This window comes from Mauremys mutica, chromosome 22 (genome assembly GCF_020497125.1).
Source record: "Mauremys mutica isolate MM-2020 ecotype Southern chromosome 22, ASM2049712v1, whole genome shotgun sequence".
Classification (NCBI taxonomy): domain Eukaryota; kingdom Metazoa; phylum Chordata; order Testudines; family Geoemydidae; genus Mauremys; species Mauremys mutica.
In genome coordinates, this window is record NC_059093.1 from 11005109 (window position 1) to 11027786 (window position 22678).

General features: G+C 47.6%; 1 protein-coding gene across 3 annotated transcripts in view; it reads left to right on the plus strand.

Moving 5' to 3' along the window:
- Positions 1–991: 991 nt before the first annotated feature.
- Positions 992–22678, plus strand: part of OPCML (opioid binding protein/cell adhesion molecule like) — an 823390-nt gene continuing 801703 nt past the window's right edge. For all 3 annotated transcript variants that reach the window (XM_044996760.1, XM_044996761.1, XM_044996762.1), the window contains exons 1-2: positions 992–1025; positions 12027–12076. In XM_044996760.1, coding sequence (XP_044852695.1) covers positions 12053–12076 — 24 coding nt within the window. In that variant the 5' untranslated portion in view covers positions 992–1025; positions 12027–12052. The remainder of the gene's footprint in view (positions 1026–12026; positions 12077–22678) is intronic.

Here is a 22678-nt window from a genome sequence, read left to right on the forward strand (position 1 = left end):
GACATCTACATCCCCTGCAATGAACCCCATCAATGGCAAGCTTAGGCCAAGCAGCCACCACAACAGGTTGTTCTGTAGCAACTTTGTCTGCAGAGAGCATGAGGAAAACAGTGCAGAGCCATGCTTTGCAGCAAAGATGCATGCATGAAGCTCACACTGTCTCTTCCTAGCTACGCTGCTGCTTGTATCACACAACTGCACGTGTGTGTGTGTGTGTGTGCGCACACACACACACACTCTCTCTCTTTCCATGTGAGATGTTAGGACAACTCACCGAAGAACCAGAAAATAAATGGATTTAAACTTCTCTTCATTTTAAACAGTGAAAGGGGGTGGAAATGACCATGCTACACTGTAGCTCCAGCCCTTTACACCTCCTCTCATCCTGCAGAGTGAATTTGATCAACTAGCAACCAGGACCAGATCCACAAAGGTATTTAGGCACCTACCACCCACTAAATCAAAGAGAGTTAGGCCCCTAAATGCCTTTGGGGATTTGGAGGAAAGTTCCTTGGGGAGAAGTGGAATACTCCCATCTTTCAGGGCAGATGGATATTTTCTTAAACCATCCAGTCTAAGGTTGAGTCTAAGGTAAATCTCCTAATTTACAATCCGAATGAATGTTTATACTCAGCCCAGAAGCCTGTTGCTAGATTCACAGCATTGACTGTTTAAAACTCTGGCCCCAGAAATCACAAGAGTGAATTTAAAAAAAAATCATGAGATTTAAAATAATAGTAATAATTTGGGTCTTTTTAGTTTGTCTTTATTTGATCCCTGTGCAGAGCCATTAACTCATCACTCTTGTTTAATCCAAAAAATCCCCACAGGAGAACCACATTCTTTTAGATAAACCTGGAACAGTTACAACAAAATGCCCCCCAGCTACCAAAGTACATTTCCCATAAGGCCACAGACCTAAGGGTCAGAGGTCACCCCTACTCCCTGAGTATAAGAAGCCCCAGCTGTGGGCTAGTTGTGCCTTTGTTGCAAAGAGACCTGGTTTGCAGGGAGGGAAGTGGGTGGTGAGTAATAACAGCTTTTTGCCTTGCATTATCAAGCCCCTAAACAGTATGGTATAGTGCTTTTAACTATTCACAAATCCTCATGTTCTGCTCTGGGTTCTACAGTATAACAGTACTTACATAAACAGCTGCTTATTCCTTCATTTGCCCCTAGATCCTGCTTTCTGATCTGCACCAGCCAACTCTTAACCCATGTGGCTCTGATGGCTGGTTTGGGGGCTAAATAAATCACAGGGCCAGTGAATCATTCCTCTTTGCCTAATATACTTCCTGCCCAAGGATAATGCATGCATGTTTTACAGGAACTGAAGACTCAAAGTAACCCCCACTCCTTTCCATTCACACTCATGTATTAACACATTCCATGCTCCCAAGCATGCACCTACAGTGCTGGAGCCTTAATGTTGCCCCAGAGGGCAAGCCCTTTCGTGGCTTTCCAGGTACATGCTGTTGACTAACTTTGAGTTCCTCTTTACAACACAATTTAGACGCCAGCTGTGGGTCAGGCAGTGTTTTCAGACAGCAGGCAGCAAAGTGTGTTTGCTGTTCCATATATTTTTTGCCCCTTATGCAGCCAATTATCAGACACAATATTTAAAGCAACGGTACATCTGTGCTGTGATAGCTGAGTGCCTAGAGCACAAATATGTAACATCTACCTAGTTATGGGCTCCTGTGCCTCACCTTTTAGAAGAATGGGAGCCTTTAGCAAAATATAATAACACTTACCACAGCCATAGAACTGAAAGCACTTTCCAAAGGGAGCTATCCTTATTTTCAGCTAGGGAAACTGAGGCATAGGACAGGGAGGCGAGTAGCCCGAGGGTCATATAGCAAGTCACTGGCAGAGAGTGGCTATCATGCTAATCAGTATGGTCTCATTGTACTACCCTGTCTGGCTGTATTCATCTCTTGTGTTATAGCTAAATTGTAAGCTTTCTGTGGCACGGGACATCTTTTTGTTCTCTGTTTGTACAGCACCTAGCACAGGGGGGTCCTGGTCCACAACTGGGGCTCCTGGGTGATGTAAATAATAATAGCCAGGAATCAAACCCAAATCTTATCACTCCTGGTCCTGTGCCCTATTTTTCTGGTCTATACTGTAGTCTGCATGGTTGTTGGGCCTGATCCTGATCCCACTGAATTAAACTGGCTTCTAACAGTAAAAGTCCCATGGACTTCAGCGGGAGCAAAATCTGACTGGTTGCTCCAGATCCTCCAGTGCCTTGCACCGTGTCTGGACACTTACACCTGGCAAAGTGAGTGTGAAACTCCCCCAGAGCAGAATGACAGTGTTTCACACTCACTTTGCACTGGTTAGAAGAACAGCACAAGATGCATGGCAAGGGAAAGCCAGGTCTGTTGTATCTAGAACTGTCTGGGTAAAGGCATAGAGGCACAGGAGGAGAAAATGCAGGTCTGCGCTCATGTAATTGAAGACGGTATCATCATAATACATACGTGCAAGAGGGTGAATTAAGGTTAAATGCTTGGCTTGGTGACCTTAACGTTCTTTTACCGTAGCTTTTGTGTGTGTAATGTACATAGAAAGTGGTGTACGTGGGTAAATGGTTCTTGTTTGTTCTTTTACTGGCTAGCTGACTTTTCCCATTGCCTTTTTGGCTGTCCTGAGTGATTCTAAACATACAAGCCTCAGCCTGGGGCAGGGAGTTCGTTAGAGAAGAGGGAGAGGTTGGTCCACACACACGAGCACAGGTTCTCATCCTCCCTCTTCCCCAATGCACATTACCTCTTCTTCCTGAGGTGCTAGGTCGATCATAGTCTCCCCGGCCCAAGAGAGGAGTGCGGGTTGCTAGGATCTGCCTGAGGACAGACTTCTTGCATGCCAAGGGATCTGACATATCTCAGCTGGTTAGTCATTTAAAACCCCAGATCCTCCACGGGGCAGCCCCGTGCTGCACGAGGATGTCGTCTCCTGCTCCATGAAGCTGAAGCGATGTGCCATCTGTTTTAGTGTCTCCCTGCTGTGACTCTAATGCTGCCCTGTCTGTGCCTGAGCCTGATACCGGAGGAGGGTCTGAAATGCCTCTCCAGTCAGAGCCAGCTAGAAATCCACTGGGTAATTTCAGCAGAATGGAAACTTGCCCAGATTGGGGTAGTGGAGAGAGCCAGGGGGCAAGAAGGAGTTTGAGTCACGCTCAGAGAAGTGAAGAATTCATCTCTCATTTGTTAGCAGCTGACAGCCTCTCCTTGAGAAGGAAAAAATAGCCCCATACAGGAAGAATGGTTCAAAAAAAAAATGAGAGGTAGTTATGGAAAAATTGAAGCATCAGGTGTGTATCCATCAGAATAGACAGAGGACAAATAGATATTTGGGTACCATGTATTCAGTATTCAAAGTACATTTGCCTGGGGGCTGGGGGGGGGGAGACCCCCCCTGAACACCTGTCCAATATCTTTGAATATTAACGTTTGAGAGGCACATCTGGCTTGAGAAATATGCATAGAGTCAGCAGTCTCACTCAATTTAATAAAATCACCAGAAACAACACGTCCCAGATGCTGTAAAGAAGCTCATTCTGTAATATCATGTTACATTAGTCACGTTGCTTAGTGCACGACTGGAAGGCGCTCAGATGCTAGGGGGCTCAGATGGTGACGAGCCCAGTATAAGAACCTATACAGAATCGGGAGAGACACAGACAATGAAAAGGGAGAGGCAGAGAAAGCTTCTCTTTCGCTACCCTGTCATACCCATCAGCAGGAATGACGTGGCCAAAGGATGAGGGGCTGAAGCTGTGTCATAGGGTTTGGAGTTATTCTGGAACAGCTATTGTGCTTGAAATTCATGCTCTGCCTTATCCCAGAATAACTTTCATTTGCAGACAGGCTCCTAGTGGGACTGAAGTTGTCAGAAACTGCTGGGGATGGCTTTAATGAGGCACCTCTATTAGCTGTTAACTGCCTCCTGTCCTGGGCATTGGGCCAATGTGATCTTTGCTGGAGACTAGGGTGTAGGGCGGACCAGGCATTCCTACAACAACTCCAGGAAGGTGGATGAGAGGAAGGAAGGTCTTGTGACTAAGGCAGTGGCCTCCTTGTGCCTCAGTTCCCCCTCTGTTACTGGGGATAATAGCGCTGCCTCACGTCGGGGTGGGGGGGTCCTGCAAGGATAAACACATTAAAGGTTGTGAGGCGCCCAGCTGCAATGCTGATGGGGGCTGTATGGGGGAATCCTAGCTAGATAGACAGAGCACCCTCCTTTGGAGCCTGTTTAGATCCATCTCTCTCCCTCATGTCATCCAATCCTTCCTTCAGCCGGAAAGTGAGGCGAGAAATCTCACAGGAACAGGCGCTCTCTGGTGCCTCAAGCTCTGGGTTTGGGCCAGACATACCAGAGCGGCCCATCTCATGATGATTTGGTGCTTGTGGATGCAGGCCTGGGCCGGGGGGAACCTAGCAGTGCCAGGCCAGAGTGAGCTTCCCAGGTCAGAACACTAGTTTTGGGGGGAAAGGGAAGAAGGCGGGAGGGGTGCGTGTGCGAGAGAGAGGTGTCTCATCCTCCTTCCCACCTTCCAGACACTCACCCTATTCTCTTCCCCTTGCCCAGCTGTTGGGGTGGGAGAAGGTCTCTCCCCTTCTTTGGGACCCCTTTGGGTCAGCCCTGCTACCTGGCACCTGTGGCCAGCCCACCCAGTGGAGAGGAGGGAGAGGTCCGTTGGCAGAGCTGAGGGACGGCTTCAGCTTTCCTCGCTGAGTCACGATCCTGCGGAGACCCTTAACGGAGCCTGCCTCCGCTTGTTCCGTTTGGGCAGCCCGCCAGCGCGTGTGGAAGGCTTCCGCTCAGCAGAGCTTGTAAGCGTGTGCTTCAGTCCGTCCCTGTTCCACGTAGCCCCAGAGTGCTTTCCTGAGCTGGGGCTTCTAGTGCGATGGGGCGGGCAGCCAGCTTGCAAAGCGGGCAGGGAAGTTTGGGAAGACAAAGAGCATGTCTCTGCAGCAGCTGGGCCCGAGCCTCCTGGCCAGGTGGACAATCTCTCTAGCTGCACCGGCAGAGGCACAGGGGTCTGAGCCCAGGCAGCTAGCCCACGCCTGCTCTGGAGTTGCCACGTCCACACAGCTCCTTTTAGAGTGCCAGCTCAAGCCTTGCAAGAGTGAGTCTGTCTGGCCAGGCTGGGCCACAGAGCCACACTCTGAGCAGTTTTCTGGCCAGAGGCAGCATCTGGCATTGGGGAGGGGATGGGCAGGGCATCACTGGAAGAGGCTGCTGGGGAAAGATTGTGAGACTTTGAGAACGACCCACAAGAAAGTGAAAGAGAGAGGGCAAGGTCTAATCCCAATGCCATGCTGGCAGCATCACCTGGGGAAGATGAAAGTGGTAAAGCTGCCAGTAACACTCCCTCAGACTCTCTCTCGTCCTTGTTATACCAAACACCAAAAGACAGCCCCAGAATTCCCCCAGATACCTAGTCATAGCCCACGGCCCCAGTGTGCTAGGTGCTGTACAAACAGAACAAAGGGCGGTCCCCTAGGAAGCAGCCCAGTATCCATCCATAGCTCCTCTGGCGTGCCATGACTGCTGTCTGTTGTTAACTGTGACTGGCAGGGGGAAGGGAGCATGCTTCCTGGTACTTGTGGCAAAAGATCAGAGTACGGCGATGTAGCGATCGCAGCTGATGGGCACGCTGAAGCCAGGCGGCCGGGATTTCACTGCTCCAGTCCCTGAGCTGGCTAGAGTAAAGTTAGCTCAGGTATATCTACTTCAGCTGCAGTCCCACCCACTGCCTGCAGTTTAGTTCTCTATGAGATCCTGTGAATGTCACTTCCCCTCTGTTTTGGAGAGAGTCCTTCCTCCCCGTGGGTGTGTGAGGCATGGCCAAGTGCTTTGAGATCCTTGAACATAAAACCCTATGAAAGGGCAGAGTTAATGGACAAAGGATTTGTCTGCAAATCATTGTAAACCCCGGTCTGTGGGACCAGGGCTTGTAGACTTGGTGTTTCCAGGCCTGTGCTTGAGCATCCACACAGCACTGTAAACCTGGCTTCACAATTGCTGGATCCGGTCTCGCAACCGTGCTAACCGTGTTCTTATTGCACCACGCAGGTCAGGTCTGGAGCTTGAGCTGCGTCCACACTGCAAAACGACGGAGCTTGGACCTGGGTCTCAGAAGGACTTGGGCTGTCCTTCCCCCAGCAGGGTCCTAGATCTCAGGTCCTGAGTGCTTGCTGACCTGAGTCAGACACATTTGCGTGTGGACGGAAGTGGGGCTGGGCTCAAACCCGAGTCAGAGCCCAGGCCTGATGTGCAGGGTAGACACAGCCTGCAAGCCCTGAGAGAAAGGGAACATTCTAGTGATCAGGTTTAAGGCCAAATCCTGAGAGGTGTTGTGGCTGCAGTGACCTTGCTAGGCTAAGGGTGAGGGGAGGGGCAGAGGCAAACCAAGGCAAAAAAGATAAATTTTTAGAAAATCCAAGAACTGTACCAGGAGCATAAATAATATGGAACGTTACCAAGTACTTGCAACTTATCATCATAAACTATAGGTTACCACACATCAACCTTTCTGAGCTTGTACCTGCTACTCCTCCTCCTCCTCACTCTGTGCCGTTCGTACCAAATGCATTGTTATTAGCAAGAACAAAAGAGATTACTCAACAATACACTGTGTCACGTCAGAGAAGAATCAACTTTTCCTCACTATGGCTGTAAATCCAGCTCCACTCTTCCTAGCTGTTCTTTGCCTTGAAGTGCTCCTTAGATTGCATGTTCCTGTGGTGGTTTCGCACAAGCTGGGTTTCTTCACCTACTGGGCTCTCACTTGGCCATTAGGCACCTTTGAACTGTGTTCCATCAACGGATGTCCAAGCAGTCACTCTCTCTGTTCATACCCTTCCGGTCTTTTGTGGGTGGGCTTCTCGTTTACTGTTTTCAGGATCTGTTTTCATCTAACCCGGCTTTTTGACCAATTCCCTTTTTCACCAGTTCTATTTCCTTTCCGTTTTTTCCCTTGATCCTCTCTCCGCTACGTCTGTAGATTTTCCCCCCTCTACTTCTCTTCTCTAGTAGTGTCTGCTCACATACCCAGCTCTGATTTTCTGCTTCCCCTGACCCGAAACCTTTCCTGTTTTCCTTCTTTCCTCCTTCTCACGTCCCAATGCCCTACTTGTATTTTCCTGTTATTTTATCACCTCACCTCCTACGCAGCTCTGGTTCATCGGCTCGCTGGGCATCAAGATTCCTCTCCTTCTCTAACAGTTTTGCCTCCTTTGGGAAGATCCCGAGCCCTCTCCCCAGCTGGAGCTGCCTTCTCACTGCCTGTCTCTCTCCCCAGGATAGCATTCTGTGCTATTGCATCACAGGTGCTGGTGCCAGGGTTACTGCTACTACTAAGGCCAAATTCTGAGAGGTATTGCAGCTCCCTTTAACTTTTAACCGAACGCCTAGCTCTGATACAGCGCTTTTCATCAGGGGATAGTAGCACGTATTGCTGTGCTCAGCCCCTGTCGAGATTTGTTTCGTTGCAGGCAGTTGATGGGTAATAGTGTGCAGATAGCATGGCCGCCATGTTCTGGCACCAGGTGCCACCCTTCCTGTGCTGTCCCTGGGATCCTTTAAATAGGTACTGCTGCATGGTCCAGCCACTGTGCCAACATGCAGCCTCTGTCTCAGCACTAAATACGTTTCAAGTCAGGCTATAAATATGCAGAGGCTCTAGTGTAATCAAGGGGGCTTTTCACAGTCAAACCCCTGCCTCTCCTCCTCCCCTCTGCATGGAAAGTAAGGCTGATTGCTCTTTCACTGTGCATACACCATGCTGCACCAAGAAGCCACCCATATGCCTCCTGCATGAACTCTGCACTGGCTCCATCTGATTCCCTTGAGGTCTACTGGTGTCATTCTGTTAGTTAGTAAATTACAGCTTATTGCCCTTCCTGGGTGAGAGGGGGAAATGGGGTTGATGGGAGGATCTGGCAGAGTGGAATTAAAGAGCATCACTGTTGTTGTTAACATTAATTACTTAGGAATTATTATTACTGTGAGTTTACTTTGACATTTTTTCCTGTCAAAATCTCAGTGTTCACAAATTGACAATCTTGTTTGGGCATAAAACCCTGGAATTTTTCACTTAGAAAATGGGATGTTTTGATTGTTGTGAAATTTTGTTTTCAACGTTTATTCAAAACAAGACATTTGTTGAAGCAGATCCTTCCCAGGGAACCGTTTGGGTTTCCAGGCATCGGCATTTTCAGAGTTAAAAACATACCATTGAAAAATTCTCCACCGGCTCCAGTGCACACACAGTAGTGGCGCTACTTTAGCTCCTCCCTCGCTTCTGCGGCCACCGGTTCTGTGCAACTGTCTCAAGCTGCGCCGTGTCTAAAAATTAGCTACTAAGCTCTTTGGGGTGGAGACTGGAGCCTTAAAGGACCTGGGATCTACTGCCTCTACCCCTAGAGAGCCTAGCAAACCCAGGCACGGGGGCATACAGGGTGTGGGGGTCTGCTGGCTGCAGTGTTAAGTTCGATGTATCTCAGGTAGCTGCTGTATGACCAGGCCTGAGTCTTCAGGGGTCCAGTTTTGTCAGTTACACAGAAGATAATTTGATGTAACTGAGAGGAGAATTTGGGTCCAAAACTTTGTGGGGTCCCACTGGGCTTTGGTTGGATTTGCTGCTAGTTCTCAGACCTCCTCGAGTGGGGGCTTCATGTAGAAATATTGCTGGGGGAGAGGGTTCCCCATAATCCTCCTCAGGATGACAGCTAAAGGACTGGGGAAAAGGCAGACAATGGTCAGGGAATGGATCTTATTGGACAGGACATGTTAGCTCTTCCAGGCCCTGTGGAGGGATGAGTGTGCAAAGCAGATAGACACTGTCTAGCCCTGTGAAATTATTGTGCTGCATGAAACCAGCGTGACCATTATGTATGTTTTCCACATAGGTGCTGCCAGGGGGTGCTGGAACGAGGGGGGCTGCAGCACCCCCTGGCTTGAAGTGGTTTCCATTATATACCAGGTTTATAGTTTGGTTCAATGGCTCTCAGCACCCCCACTATAAAAATGGTTCCAGCAGCCCGGGTTTTCCATCCCGGCACAAAAGGGGTTAATCAAGGAAGGCCAGAGGGGGATTCAAGACTCCTACTGCAGACTTCTAATGCGGGGTCGGGGGGATGGCAGTGGCTTCCCCCTTTGGGTCTGTCTTACCACTTTATACTTCCCCGGTATCTGGCATCCACTGATCCCCAAGTTCTTTATAGACATTAACTCGCCTGACCTCCCAGCATCCCTGTAAGGCAGGTGAATTGCATTATTCCATGTTGTAGATAGGGGCACTGAGACCTGCATGGGGGACGTGGCTTATCCAAGTTCATGCAGCAAGTCAAGGGCAGAGCTGCCAGTAGAACCCAGCCCCCTGCTCAAATCACTCAGGTAAAGTCCTTCCTAGAACCAAGAGTAGAAGGAGTGCTGACTTCCACCGCTTTAACCACTGAACAACGAGGCTCCCATGTTAAATGGTGTGGGAGCAGTTCCAACCCCAGCCTGCACGTTTTCCCTCTGTCCAAAACCAAGCCGAACCCCCTGCAACTTTTCAGCAGCCCGAAAGTAAGAAAGACCCAGGAAAAAAAAATCAAGAGGGACGATTTGTTCAGGAGAACCCCCTATGCCCCTCACCTTCCCCCGTACCCATATCGCTGCTCACCATTACTCTGCACAGCCTGCTCCTCCGCAACCGTCCGTTCGCAAGCCCCTCCAGAAGGCTGGAGTCTGCATTTGAATAATGAATTCTGTTTAAGACGGAAAAGCTCGGAGTTCCATCTGTAACAAGACTCGAAATAATTACAGCTGATGATTGCCTGGTACCTCAGCCAGAAAAAAACAGAACAGATTTTGGCCGCCAGCAATTACAAGCAGCACCCGCTTGAGTACAGAGAGAACTTTTAAATGAATACATGAATACATTTCTGCAGATCAGAAGGCAGAGGAGCCAGCGTTCCAGGGAGGGCAGAGAAAGGAAAACCAAATAATGTCACCCCACAAACCACTCCCCCAAACCTGAGCAAAGGGGTCAGGCTGCCACGCACGAGGAGCCACAAATTCCCTCTCCCTCAGCTTACCCCGCCGAGGTGAATGAACCTACCTGTGTGGAGTGAGCACTGAGTTTGGATCAAGAGGTGCTGCTGTGGTGAGGACGGAGAGTGTGGATCTAGGCCTGACAAGCCAACCCTCTGTGGCGTAGGGAGAAGGACAGAAGGCCTTGAGAAGACTGACCTACCTGAGCAAGATGGAGATGATGATGATGGAGGGGATTGGGATCATTTGAATGACTTATGCTTATGCTCAAATAAATTTGTTAGTCTCTAAGGTGGCACAAGTACTCCTGTCCTTTTTGCGGATGCAGACTAACACGGCTGCTACTCTGAAACTTGAATGACTCGACGTCCCCAGTTCTCTGGACACAGCAATACTGTGTTCACATGTTCAGCTGCCTGTGCAGCTGGGCGTGGTTTGGTCATTGCAATCTCCATTGTCCATGCAGGGTCTTCCATTCCTACATGTTGATTCTAGCCCAGACCGTCCTAGCAGCTCTGTCTCCAATACCTAGCCTGATCCCCCATGTCCTAGGGCGAAAGTGAATTCTTTGCCCACAGTGAGTAGTGATGCCAAGGGGATCAGTACAGTTAGTATTGTTGTTTCAATCAAATAGGAACTGGTCCTTATTATTCATGTAGCCCTGCGACTGTGGCACTTTGCAAACAAGTAAGCAGACCGATTTGCTACTTTGTGGAGCTTGCAGTGCAAGGTAGGCAGATGAGAGCTGTTTGAATCAGTGATTGACTTTTCATGTTATGCGTATGCAGTGCGTAGTACTTTGGAGCTTCAGTTGCTGAGCGGTGTCCTCTAGGCACAAAGCAGTGAAGAGAAAAAACAGATTGGGGAGATGGGGAGACAACTGATTAGAGCATTTTGAAAGAGCTTTTGACATTGCACTATTCCCACCCACAGCTCCTTTTCTGAGATTTAAAGTGTGTGTATATCAAATTACACTTCAGATGTGTCCATCACCATCATATTGATGTCCCAGAAGCTGGTGGTATCTGGATGTTTGGATGAAGTTTGGCTAACTTTGTCCTCTCTGTGATTCTTTTGTATTTTTTACCAAATTTTGTTTTTTTTCTGAGGACTGGAAGTGCCATATTAAAGTATGAGAAGCTGTTCCCATGAGATTCCCACGCTCAAGAGTGTTGAATAGTTTAGTTAGAGTTAGGAGAAGCATCTTAATTCTGATTCTGCAAAGGATTTGATCCCATGTTGTATTTTCATTTTGCCTGGATGGCCCCATATCCTTTAGGCAGAAGCTCTGCATCTAAGAAATTATCTGGACAGAGAGCCAGAGAATAGACTTTTACTAGTGATATGCTCACCTTTGAAGAACTGCACCATAACTACACAACAAACTTTTCCCTTAAAACTTACTGCCCACACATTCAGTCTAACAGAATTTATAAGACTGTATAACATCATCTGGCAACTGCCAGCAAACTTACAGGCTCTGCCTTGTGCAAGTCTCCTTGCATCTCTCTTTCCTCATCTGCAAAATGGGCATAATAGCCAGAGTTGGTAAGAAAATGTATAATTTCATTTAGATGGTAATTTTCTGATCAGGCCTGGGTCAGGATAGTTTACTTAACTGCCTTATTTAAGAACCGGGAGTCTGCAACATGTAACTGTTGATATTGGGGGCGGGGGGAGGGTACAATTCTGAGCCCACTCCCTGCGAAAAAAAAAAGAAATGAAAATAAAAATATAAACTCTAGCAAAAATATGGGGGAGGGACATGACCCTGTGTGCCCCCCCACAAGTCGCCTCTGTTGCACAGTGTTTTGAACATGTGTGGTGTTTTGTCAGCACTGAATATGATTATTATTCTCCAAACCCCAAACCTTTAGTGGTTTCCTTGTTGTTAAAAAACAAACAAACACTTCCTCTGCTGAGAACAGCTGCGTTCTGACAGTTTTTAAAAGCCTGTTTTCCTTATTCCCTAGAAAGTGACTGACCAAGGTTGCAGGGAATGCTTGGACAGCGCCTGGGGACCGTAAGTACATTGCACTATCTCTTTTCCATGCCCCATAATCACAAGTGCTTTGACTGGTCCTAGTGTAATGTGTCTAGATTCATCACTGCTCTTATCTTGTTCAGCTCCCATCTACAAGAATCTCCTTAGTTCTCCTCTGCACCTTAAATTTTCTCATTTATCTCGAGTGTCATCGAGAGGCTTTGAGACACTGCCTGTTTCCTTTCATGCACAGCTGCTCAGATTGTCCTGTAAGGTGTCCTGCTTATTCCAGTGGGGTCACTGCTCCTTATCCTTCCGTTATAGAGCTAAAAAACGATTCTATCACTTAATCCTCCTCCCCCATCTTGCGAACGCAGGATTGTTCCCCTTCCGCTGCCCGGTCCAGTTGGGAATGGTTCAGATGATTAGAGCTTTCCATTGCACTGCCAGTTTGGTAACTGAATCCACAGCCTGCTGGGTAATGCCTTTCCAGGGATCTGATGTCATGTCAAACTCTGTGTTACACTGCTCAGGAGGGATCTCTCATAGATGTTCATGGAGCTGGCAGCAAGAGGGCGGGAGCCTTCTATCAAAGAGAACCATGCAAAGAGGGAGCCCTGTGTTGCATGAAGATATGTTTTTTCTCCTCTCTGTGTGGGGTTTGAATCTGTGGCAAGAATTGATGCTGTCTCGGAGGAGAGAGACAGGACTTGGATGCAATATATATAAAAAGGATTCTTAACTGAGGCTGCTGGACATAGATGGACCCTGCAGTTCCCAGGCAACTTTAACAGAGCTCAGCCCTTGGCTTGTGCAGTCCTGGAGTGTCTGCTGAGTATTCTACAATGCACCTTTTGAATCTTCCCTCCCAACAGTGCTAGTCAAATTGTTTTCATCTAAACGTTATTTGGAATGCAAAAGAAATGGGTTTCCAGCCATCACTCATTTGGGCTGCAATTTTCTTTTCTCATTTTTTAAACTTGAAACCATAAAGGTTTGGTAAATATGAACAAAACCCATTTTTTTAAAATTGAAAATGTATTTTTTTTTATTTGCAAACTAAAATATTTTTGCTTTTCAGTTGGGGAGGAGGGGGGGGTCTAAGCTTGTATGGAATTTTGAAAAAAGTTCCCACCAGAATTTCCTGAGAAGAGTAATTAGAGCTTTTGACCTGCTCTTTCTAAGCTCAGCACAAAATGAGCCATAGACAGAACCCGAGTCACTTTCAAATCAGACAGATGCCATACAGCTTAGGGGGGTTATCAGTGTGTGTTGATGGATAGGTCAGTAGCATGAAGATGTGTCAATTTCCTTTCCTCTATGTCCCCTCCCTGCTCCCCATTTAGCAGTCACAGCTTTGGGAGATGTTAAACTTGCAAATCCAGAGTTTCCCTCCCAACATGGTTCCTGTAAGCTAAACCCCCGTGTCTGACTCATTAGGACTGGCTTTGGGAGGATGGAAAGCAAAGTGCAATGTTTAGATGCAGAAGTGAAGGCCTATTTTCAGAGCTGTTTCTCAGGTCTGACACTGAAATTTTGACTGTGTCCTGAGTGGGATTTTTACTACTTTCTTTAGGTTTGCCAGGCACTTGTGGTGTTTCCCGCTAAACTCTGGTTAACAAGAGAGAAGAAATCCAGTTGTCTCTTTTCCCTTAATTGTGGAAGTCAAGGTTATGTTGTTAGCACAGCCAGGCTGCAGGGAATTCACAGGAAGGGAAACTTTCCTGTCAACTCGGGATGATTCTTTACTTCCTGGATTTGACTTAATCTCCCCTGTGGACCTGATTCTGACCCCCTCACCCTGCTGAGGAGTCCCTATGGCCGCTTGTGAAGTAAGATCACCCTGTTGAATAGGAGCGAGGGGGACTGAATTGGGGCCTGCTGTGATTTTTCTGGCTGAAGGATTATGTACGAATGACCCACAGGGAAAGCCAAGTCTCTTCCTGCTGTCTACCAGGCTTTGTCCCGCTGCAGAGAGGTTTTCCTTGTTCTTTACTGAGCCCATGGTGAATTTCAGAGGCTTATCTAGCGAGGGCTGGATTCTAGCCCTGTGTTTCTGAAGATGGGTTTTCACTTTGGTGGGGCGATTGTAGTTATTTTATTTAATTCATTCCCTGGTTGTAGTTAGGGCCAATAAAAATAAAGCTCTCGCCAAGACTTGGCAAGTGACTAGCGATTTTGGGGGCCCGGTTTGAGGCATCTTAAAGGATCCATGTGAGCAGATGGATGCTTGGCACTTCCTGAAAATCAGTCCCCTTTATGGCGTCGCATGTCAGGCTCTCAGAATCACTGTTGCCTTTTAAAAATCTTGGCCTGGGTGTCTAGTTCCAGGCAAAGCCGTATTAACCCATCCCTGGACCCAGGCACACATACACTTCTGAGCCTCTGACTTCTAACACAAATAGCAACAAACTGCAATAAATGGAAAGAAGGGAAATAAAATACGCTTCGTTGATGTTCCCTCCTATATGTGCCATGGCTGTAAATTCCCACCCCAGCCTGTTGGCTTACTGGTGTTGGAGAAGGAAGCAGTTTCTTTATCCAGTGCTCTTCTCTCTCCATGGCTCTGGTGGATATGCCAAGGTGACCCTCGGATGTGTATGAGGACCGTCTCTGCCCATGCGTCCACTGGTGCAGATTTGTGTGTACACTGAAAGAACTTCACTCACTTGAGTGAGTGGCGCTGCAACCTGGTGCAGAGGCTCGTAATGCCATTCACTGAGATTTGGCCAGGCCACCCCTCCGTCATGACCACTCAGTCAAGAATGTGAAGTTCTTTCAGTTTGCGCATCAGTTAAAAAAAACAACAAAAAAAACCCCGAACACATGTTTTGGACCCTCCTTCTCCGTATTTGGGCCCTACCTGTGTGCTTAGTTTGCCTCGCTGGTGCCTTGGTCCCAGGAACTTGGCAGTGCTATCATCTGTGTCTTTCTATTGCCTCGATTCAGAGCCGCTCTTAAGCCTGAGCTCACGCGCTGTCCTGAATTGGATCCTGTCATCTCCCTTTATGCCATGCTCATTGACATGATGTCTGAGCAGCCTGTGTGCTATGCACTGAGCAATACCATCTGATCAGGGCAAGAGCTGAGCAAATAATTGTTTGGGTTTTTTTTCCAAATTCCATGACCAAACCAAAACTTCCAGAAGAAACATGGTTTTGGTTTGAATATAATGTTTCATTCAACCCCAAATTATTATATTTTTGTTCGTTCCATTTTGGGATGTTTTTATCCTTTTTAATTTTTTTAACAAATCTAGCTACATTTGAAAATGAAACATAGTTGAAATGTTGCAGTTCCTTTTTTTTTTAATTTGGCCAAAACTATGAGCCAAATTTGACCTGAATGTGTGAATAGTTTTGTTTGACCTAACAATGCATTTTTTTGGCAAATAAACTCCTTACCAAACTCTTCCCTTCCCCTCCCCCCCCCCCCAAAAAATAAAAAAACCCAAACCCAGTTCTAATTGGGACCCAGATAATAGGGACATCTGGTTAATCAACTCAAGTGGCTGAGAATCAGTTTACTGTATATTAAATAGCCTTTGATTATGTTTAATTGGGACATCCCTGAAACCTTGACATCTGATAATAAGGACAGTGGGAAACTGATCTGACAGCTCGTTAACACTCAATTAATGCTGCTCTGTACAGCACAGCAGTAACTTTTAAAAATGTATGTGTGCAGTCTAAGTGGAATCAAATTGTGACTGCAATTTTTTTAAGTGCATGATCTGATAAAGGCTCTGATTTCTATGCAGCATGGTGTTAACTTTGTGCATCTGTGTGCAATTGAAATGGAATTAAAAGCTGAAGTGCAATTTCTTTAGGTGAGTGCCATTGCTTTGCCCAGTACAGGATTAGCTCATTTTTAATTTATACATGCAATTAAAGTGCGCTAAGAATAACATTCAGAAATCTTTATCCAACTGATTGATTTTTGAAAACCTTCTTTGTACCTCCTGATGCGTATTAGGGGGGAACCTGTCGTGTTTGGAGTAATAATAATTTGGCTACTTCATTTAGCATGTTTCATTGTCAGAGAGCTCTAACTTTTCCTGAGGCAGTTTTTCAGACCGGTCTTACTGGGGTCTCTCCCTTATGGCACCTGCAGACACCCTGGCATAGTGTTGCACGCACAGGTATGTACAGGCTCAGTGTAGGTGATTTAGTGACATCTAAGTGCCAGGTTTACAGGTGTGGGCAGGAGCTGAGAGCTCTAAATGGCCTACATTGTGTCAACAATTATTAATACCTGGCGTTGTGGGCACAAAAATGGAGGGCTCCTTTTGAGAAACTGTCCTTTAGTGTTTCCAAGGCCCTCTCCTGGTAAAGTGAGTCATTAGCATTGTCATTCCCATTTTACAGCTGTAGAACCAGAGGTACGGGGAGATTAGGTGATTTGCCTCAAGTCACTATCCATACCAGGATTATAGTGTGGAGATCTGCTGTTCACTAATCCTGGGCTCAGATCACAAGGCCATGCCTCTCGACAATATCACAGTGATTGAGAGTTAGAAGGATGAATACTGGATTTAAAAGCATGTGATGGAGGGAGACAGGTCTCAGAATTTCTGCCAAACTCTGTCCTCCACAACCCTCCAGAAGGAATCGAGCCTCAACCTGTTCAATCAACAAATGCCAAGTTAGATGAAGTGCATTATCCATTTACACTCTGGCTGGTGCTGTTCTGAGCATCTTCTGAAATCTGCCTGCTTCAGATCAAACCTTCATGGGTGCCTCATGCATTAGGCAAATCTTTGGCATGTTGTGAGGGACGTTTAGTCCGGGGCTCTGTCTCCAGTCACGTAAGCTCTATGGAATACTCTCCAGGCATGAAGAAATGCTTTTGGTTTCAATGCCTTTCATTTTAGATTAAGAGAAAACAACCAATCAATCAAGAACAAAAGTAAAATTAATAGCTTCTGAAGCCCAGAGGGACCATGGTGATCAAATCTCCATGAGGGAGTACAGTGGGTGTGACTTCTCCAGAGCACTCTGTATCTGAACTAAACACAAAATGGATGTCCATCTCTGAAGCAAGGAAGAGGGGGTTCCTTTATGTTGAAAGGCATTGAACACTGACATCAGAATTCCAGCCTCTCCTTTCAGTTACATAACTGTGTACGGTATCAGAGGGCTAGCTGTGTTAGTCTGGATCTGTGAAAGCGGCAAAGAGTCCTGTGGCACCTTATAGACTAATAAACGTATTGAAGCATTATGCTCCAATACGTATGTTAGTCTATAAGGTGCCACAGAACTCTTTGCTGCTATAACTGTGTATGCTGCATCTATAACTTGTAGTGGTGGTGGAGAGATGTGGACTGGCCCTTGGCCAAATGGGGGCCCTGTTCCTCTCATCCAGACGTCATTTTCCATCTTCTCCCTCCTCCCCCAGGACAATTAGATGGGTCCCACACAATGCTTAGCATGGCCAGAGGGTAATTAACAACTCTTTAGTTTGCTAATGAGCCCTAGTTTGCTATTGAGCCTAGCACTGCTTTGTGTAGCAGGCATCCCTGATGCCAAGCCAGGAACCTCTGTTCTGGGGGTATGTCTTTGAATAGCCACTCTCAGTCTCCCGAGCTGTTAAAGAGGGGCTGAGTTCCATGCCAGCAGGTTTGTAATTCAGCTCCCTCTCACCATTCGTCTTTGTCAATTGGGGATTAATTTAAGGCCCAGGTTTTTTTCCTTCCTTTTTTTTTTTTATTACATCTGCATGCTCGGTCATGCAAAAAATTACACGATTTCAGAGATTCAGCTGACTCCGGTCTTGAAACGCAAGGACTGCTTAGTACCGCCATAACCATCCAATTAGAGCAGGCACACAAAAGAGATGTACTGGAATAATACGGCCTTGACTTAAAAGCCATTCTGTCCTGTTCTGAGCACTCCACAGAGAGAACATGGCCCTTTCTGAACCCTGCTGCACGTCTCTGGAGCTAGTGTTCACTGCTAACCATCGGTAGGCACAATGCTGCCCCTTCTCCAAATCTGCCGTCACAAGGTAGGGTGGGAGGGACCCTGGGCTGGTGCTGGGTCACATAATGGAGAAGTGTCTCAGTGACATCCCTTGTACGAGGGCTGGGAATGCGTACGCTTTCCTTGCTTTCTCTTCTTCTCATCCTCATTACTTATTTGTATTGCGGGGCTGCTTAGGGTCCCCCATAAGGGATCTAGGCAGGGGCGGCTCTAGCAATTTCGCCGCCCCAAGCATGGCGGCACGCCGCGGGGGGCGCTTTGGCGGTCGCCAGTCCCGCGGCTCCGGTGGACCTCCTGCAGACGGGCCTGCGCTGGGTCCGCTGGTCCCGCGGCTCCAGTGGAGCATCCGCAGGCACGTCTGCGGGAGGTCCACCAGAGCCGCCTGCCGCCCTCCCGGCGACCAGCAGAGCGCCCCCCGCTGCATGCTGCCCCAAGCATGCGCTTGGTGTGCTGAGGCCTGGAGCCGGCCCTGGATCTAGGGCCCATTGGGCTTGCTTCTGTGCACACATGAAATAGAAAGGCAGGCCCGGCTGCAGGCAGCTCACTAAACATGTGGCAGGAGACAACAGGGGGAGAAAAAGCAAAACGCCGCCAGAATCTCCCGTTTGTTTCCTAGCTCCCATCAGAGCTTTCCCAGTGGCTAGAGCAGGGGTCCAGGCATTCTGTTCCCGGCTCTGCCACTGATGGACTGTGTGACTTCGGGCATGTCGCTTCTCCCGCTCTGTGCCTCAGTTTCCCCATCTGTGTCGGGGAGAAAATGACATGATCGTATTGAGAAATAGTTGTGCCCATCCCACAGTAAAGCCTGTGCATGGCACTGGGATGGGGCTTACTGGAGGCTGGCTTTGATTGGCTAAACATAGTGGGTCCCATGTTTTTGCAAAATCTAAGCCAGACAAGGTGATCAGACAGCAAGTGTGAAAAATCGGGACAGGTAATAGGCGCCTATATAAGACAAAGCCTCAAATATCGGGACTGTCCCTATAAAATCGGGACATCTGGTCACCCTAAAGCCAGATGTAGTTTGGACCCAGGTAGCAATTGATCTTAACCTCCTGTAGGGATTAGATAAATAGCTCCAGCTTTGTCTACATCTTGGATCCCAGCGGGGGCTGTGGGGTGGGTGCGTGGGGTCAGAAATGCGTGGCATTAAATACTGCATCTCAGTATTCAGAGGGGAAATTGAGGCGCACCTATGAGGAGAGGGTGAGCTTAGCTGCCATGTAACGAAAGTGGCCCGGGCATCAGAAGGTTTTCTTAGCAGCTTGATATACCAAAACGCCTGGCTTTGCACTGGATTTCCCAACAAGAGATAACCAGCGATGTGCCTGCCCGCTACCCTCTAACGACGGAGCTGCGGCCTGTAAACTCAGTTTGTGTAATAGTAGCCCAGCTTGCTGCTGGGTCAAAGTCCAGTCCCGGCACTGTAATAAGAACAGCACCTTAGCTAGAAGCCATGCGGCTGCTGTATGCTACAAGCCTTGGTATCACTTGTTTGTACTTAAACTCAGCAGCAGGTTTGCAGTTCACATGCCAGATTGTAACTATCCCTTATTTGTAGAATTATTATTTTTAATGTAACTCTGCATGCTTTGGAGTGAAGAGGGAAATCGTTGTCTCTTCCCCATCTTTTCCCTTGAAAAGAATTGGATATACCCCTCTAAAAGTCAAAGACCTGTCCCATTAGGAAATCAGCCTTCGTTCCTGCTTTGCCTAGGAGCCGTGCGGATGAAATATTAAGCACCGGGGCAGGAATGACACTGTTACAGCAGGCGTAATCAGATGAGTAGCTAAAGGTCTGGCATTCTTTGGGGACACTTGTGATTGATCAGCCCCTGCAAAAATAAATAACCCGGCTCTTTGGAGCTATGTAGCAATTTTAAATATTTAATCTGTATCTATGTGAAGGATGAATCCTCACTGGGCGCTCGTGACTCTGATTCTGTGGGTGAATTTATCACACACTCCCTTGCGGGGACTCCAGGTCCAATGGATAGATATTGGCCATGGAATTTCAAATTCTCGTCCCGTCATTATCTTGCCGAGGCATGCGAGGGAACAGGTCCGGTAATCAGCCTCGCTTGGGGTCCTCTGACTCGAAAAAGGCTGATGGGGAGGCCGAGAGCTGGAACTCACCTCCGGCATCAGTCACAACACGAGAGCATGGTGAGAGTAAGGAATGCCCTAGGATGTTCCCTGGAGTGTTAAGTGAAGCAGAAAGGTGGGGCCGGAACTGCTGGGTCTGGCTCCGAATTTCTCCATCCTTCAGCGGTGTTGGGTACTGAGTTTGTAGTTCAGGGCCCTGTCTGCTGCACAGCAGTGCAGTGGTTAGATGCTGGAACTTTCCCGGATGTTGCGCTGAATAGATTAACATGAGCGACGCAGCTGGGTCTTCCCGACTGGAAGGTCCCTGGTGCTGCTGTGTAGAAGGATAGAAGCTGTGGGGTTCACGCTCACCGCTGTACGTTTCCTCGTGTTCCCATGTGAAAGGGCAGTGTGGGTGCATCTCCCAGATGTTGCTGGGTAGAAGAACAGGCTGGACAGCTGGGTTTCACAGCTGTAAGTTCCCTCAGCTGTTGTGCTGCTGAGTATAACGAGGGACGCAGTGGTGTCTCATAGCAGGAAGTTCTGCGTTTTGTACCAGAACAGACACAATTGTGTCTCAGAGCTGGAAGTTTTCAGGGGGAGCAGAGGGTCATTCAGGGATAGATCTGAAATTGGAAAAATCCTCAAATTGTCTTGCTAAGGGAAGTGTTAGCTGAGCAGGCAAGAACAGATAGCTCGGTTGCAGTTCACATAGCACTGTGACCTTCAAGGCACCAGCAAATAATGGTACTAGAGGAGCTGCATTTGCGGACTAATTAAAGCAACTTCTCCCATCCAGGGTATTTCCAGCTTGTTGCCTGAACATCCCAGGAGATGGTACGGTGGTCAGCGGATGTGGTGGCAGGTGATATTAATAGCAACTTTTGCATGTGGTGCAGAAAGTTGTTTAATTTGTTTCCTTGGCTTTGAGGCTTGTTTCAGGCTGGGAAGCCAACAGCAGCTCATGGCTGATCCAGAGTGATTTTTGCTAAAGAGGGCTACGGATGGAGAGGTTGGATTGTTCCATTCTGCCCTCTTCTCCAGAAAGGGAGCAGATGGTCCCTCCTTTGTGTGTGGGTATGATACTCAAACAGTTGCAATTTGCGCTGGCTGGTGGACTTTCTCCACCCCCTTGTGCTCTAATGCGGGAGGGAGAGCTCAGTGCTAAACCCAGGGTTGTGAGTTCAATCCTTGAGGGGGCCACTTAAGGATCTGGGGCAAAATCAGTACTTGGTCCTGCTAGAGAAGGCAGGGGGCTGGATTCGATGACCTTTCGGGGTCCCTTCCAGTTCTGTGAGGTAGGTATATCTCCATATATTATAGGTCACTGGCTGGAACATATGGTCTCAGGCCATTGGAGCTGTAAGGGATTTAGGGGAACAGGAAATGGTTTAATCTCCTACAGGGCAAAGGTACGGGAGGCAACAGGGCTTGTCTAGACAAGGGAAATTTGCCCTGGTTCAACTACCTTGTTGTTAGGCCTGTGCAAATTCCTCACATAAATGGGGTTGCACTAGTGTGAAAATAGGGTTTCTGCCTGGTAACTGCACCAGTACAGTGCATTTACATTGGGAGTTTGCACTGGTGTGCAATCTCCACCTCCCCTTCCCACACGAACAAGCCAGCTGCCAGGTATACACAGGGCGGGGACAAGATGCGGAGTGAACGAGACTGAAGGGGGATCTCGGGGATGGCTAGATGTCTCACTTTACTGGAGTGACAACTGACAGGCAGAGATGGTGTGTGTGTGTGTAGCTGCAGAGACTGGGTGTCTGTTGACATGCTGTGCATTTTCAGAGAGCAGAGCAAGCGTGAAGTTACTCTGAATTAAGGGCTTTTCTATTGCTAGCTAAAATTACAGGTGGAGCTGGCAGTAATGCTTATAATTAAAGTTGCTTAACATTTTCCATTATAAGTCCCTGTTTCTGAACTTTAACCATTCAGGCTGAAATTTTCCAAGCTTGCTCCCTGCCTGAGGCTGAATTTTTTGTAGACGGCATCAGCAAAACGATTCAGCCATTTCTGAGATAAAGGTTCAGAGAAAATAGGTGGTTTTGCTGATGTTAAAAATTTCCCCCAACTGTTCATTTTATTTGAAAAGCTCGAATGCTTCCACGCTTTGCAGGATGAACTTGAAATTCGGCAGGAAGATAGTCCTGCGGTCAGAGAGGTGCCTTTTGCTGTCCCTGTGGAACTCCATCCAGATCTGGCAGAGCTATAATTCTCTTAAAATTATCTTTTGCACATGCTTAATGGGGCTTGCTGCTAAACTCTTTGAACTTTCCATCTGCACTGAGCATGCTCTAATTCCACACCCCTCTCGTGTTCCAGCTGTGTGCCAGAGAACCTTTATCCTGCCTTTCCCTAAGTTAGAAGGGTTTGACTTGGCAATCTTAACATTCTTCTAATGTAGTTTTGGTATCTTTGTAGGGAGATGTTGGGTACTCTCATGATTAAGGCAGAGAATCACCAGAGAAATTTTTTGGGCTGTGACGTGTGACAACTGATTTAACAGAAAAGCAAAGGAGGGGAGCTGTTAACAGAATGCCAATAATTTTATGAGCTTCCCAAATAA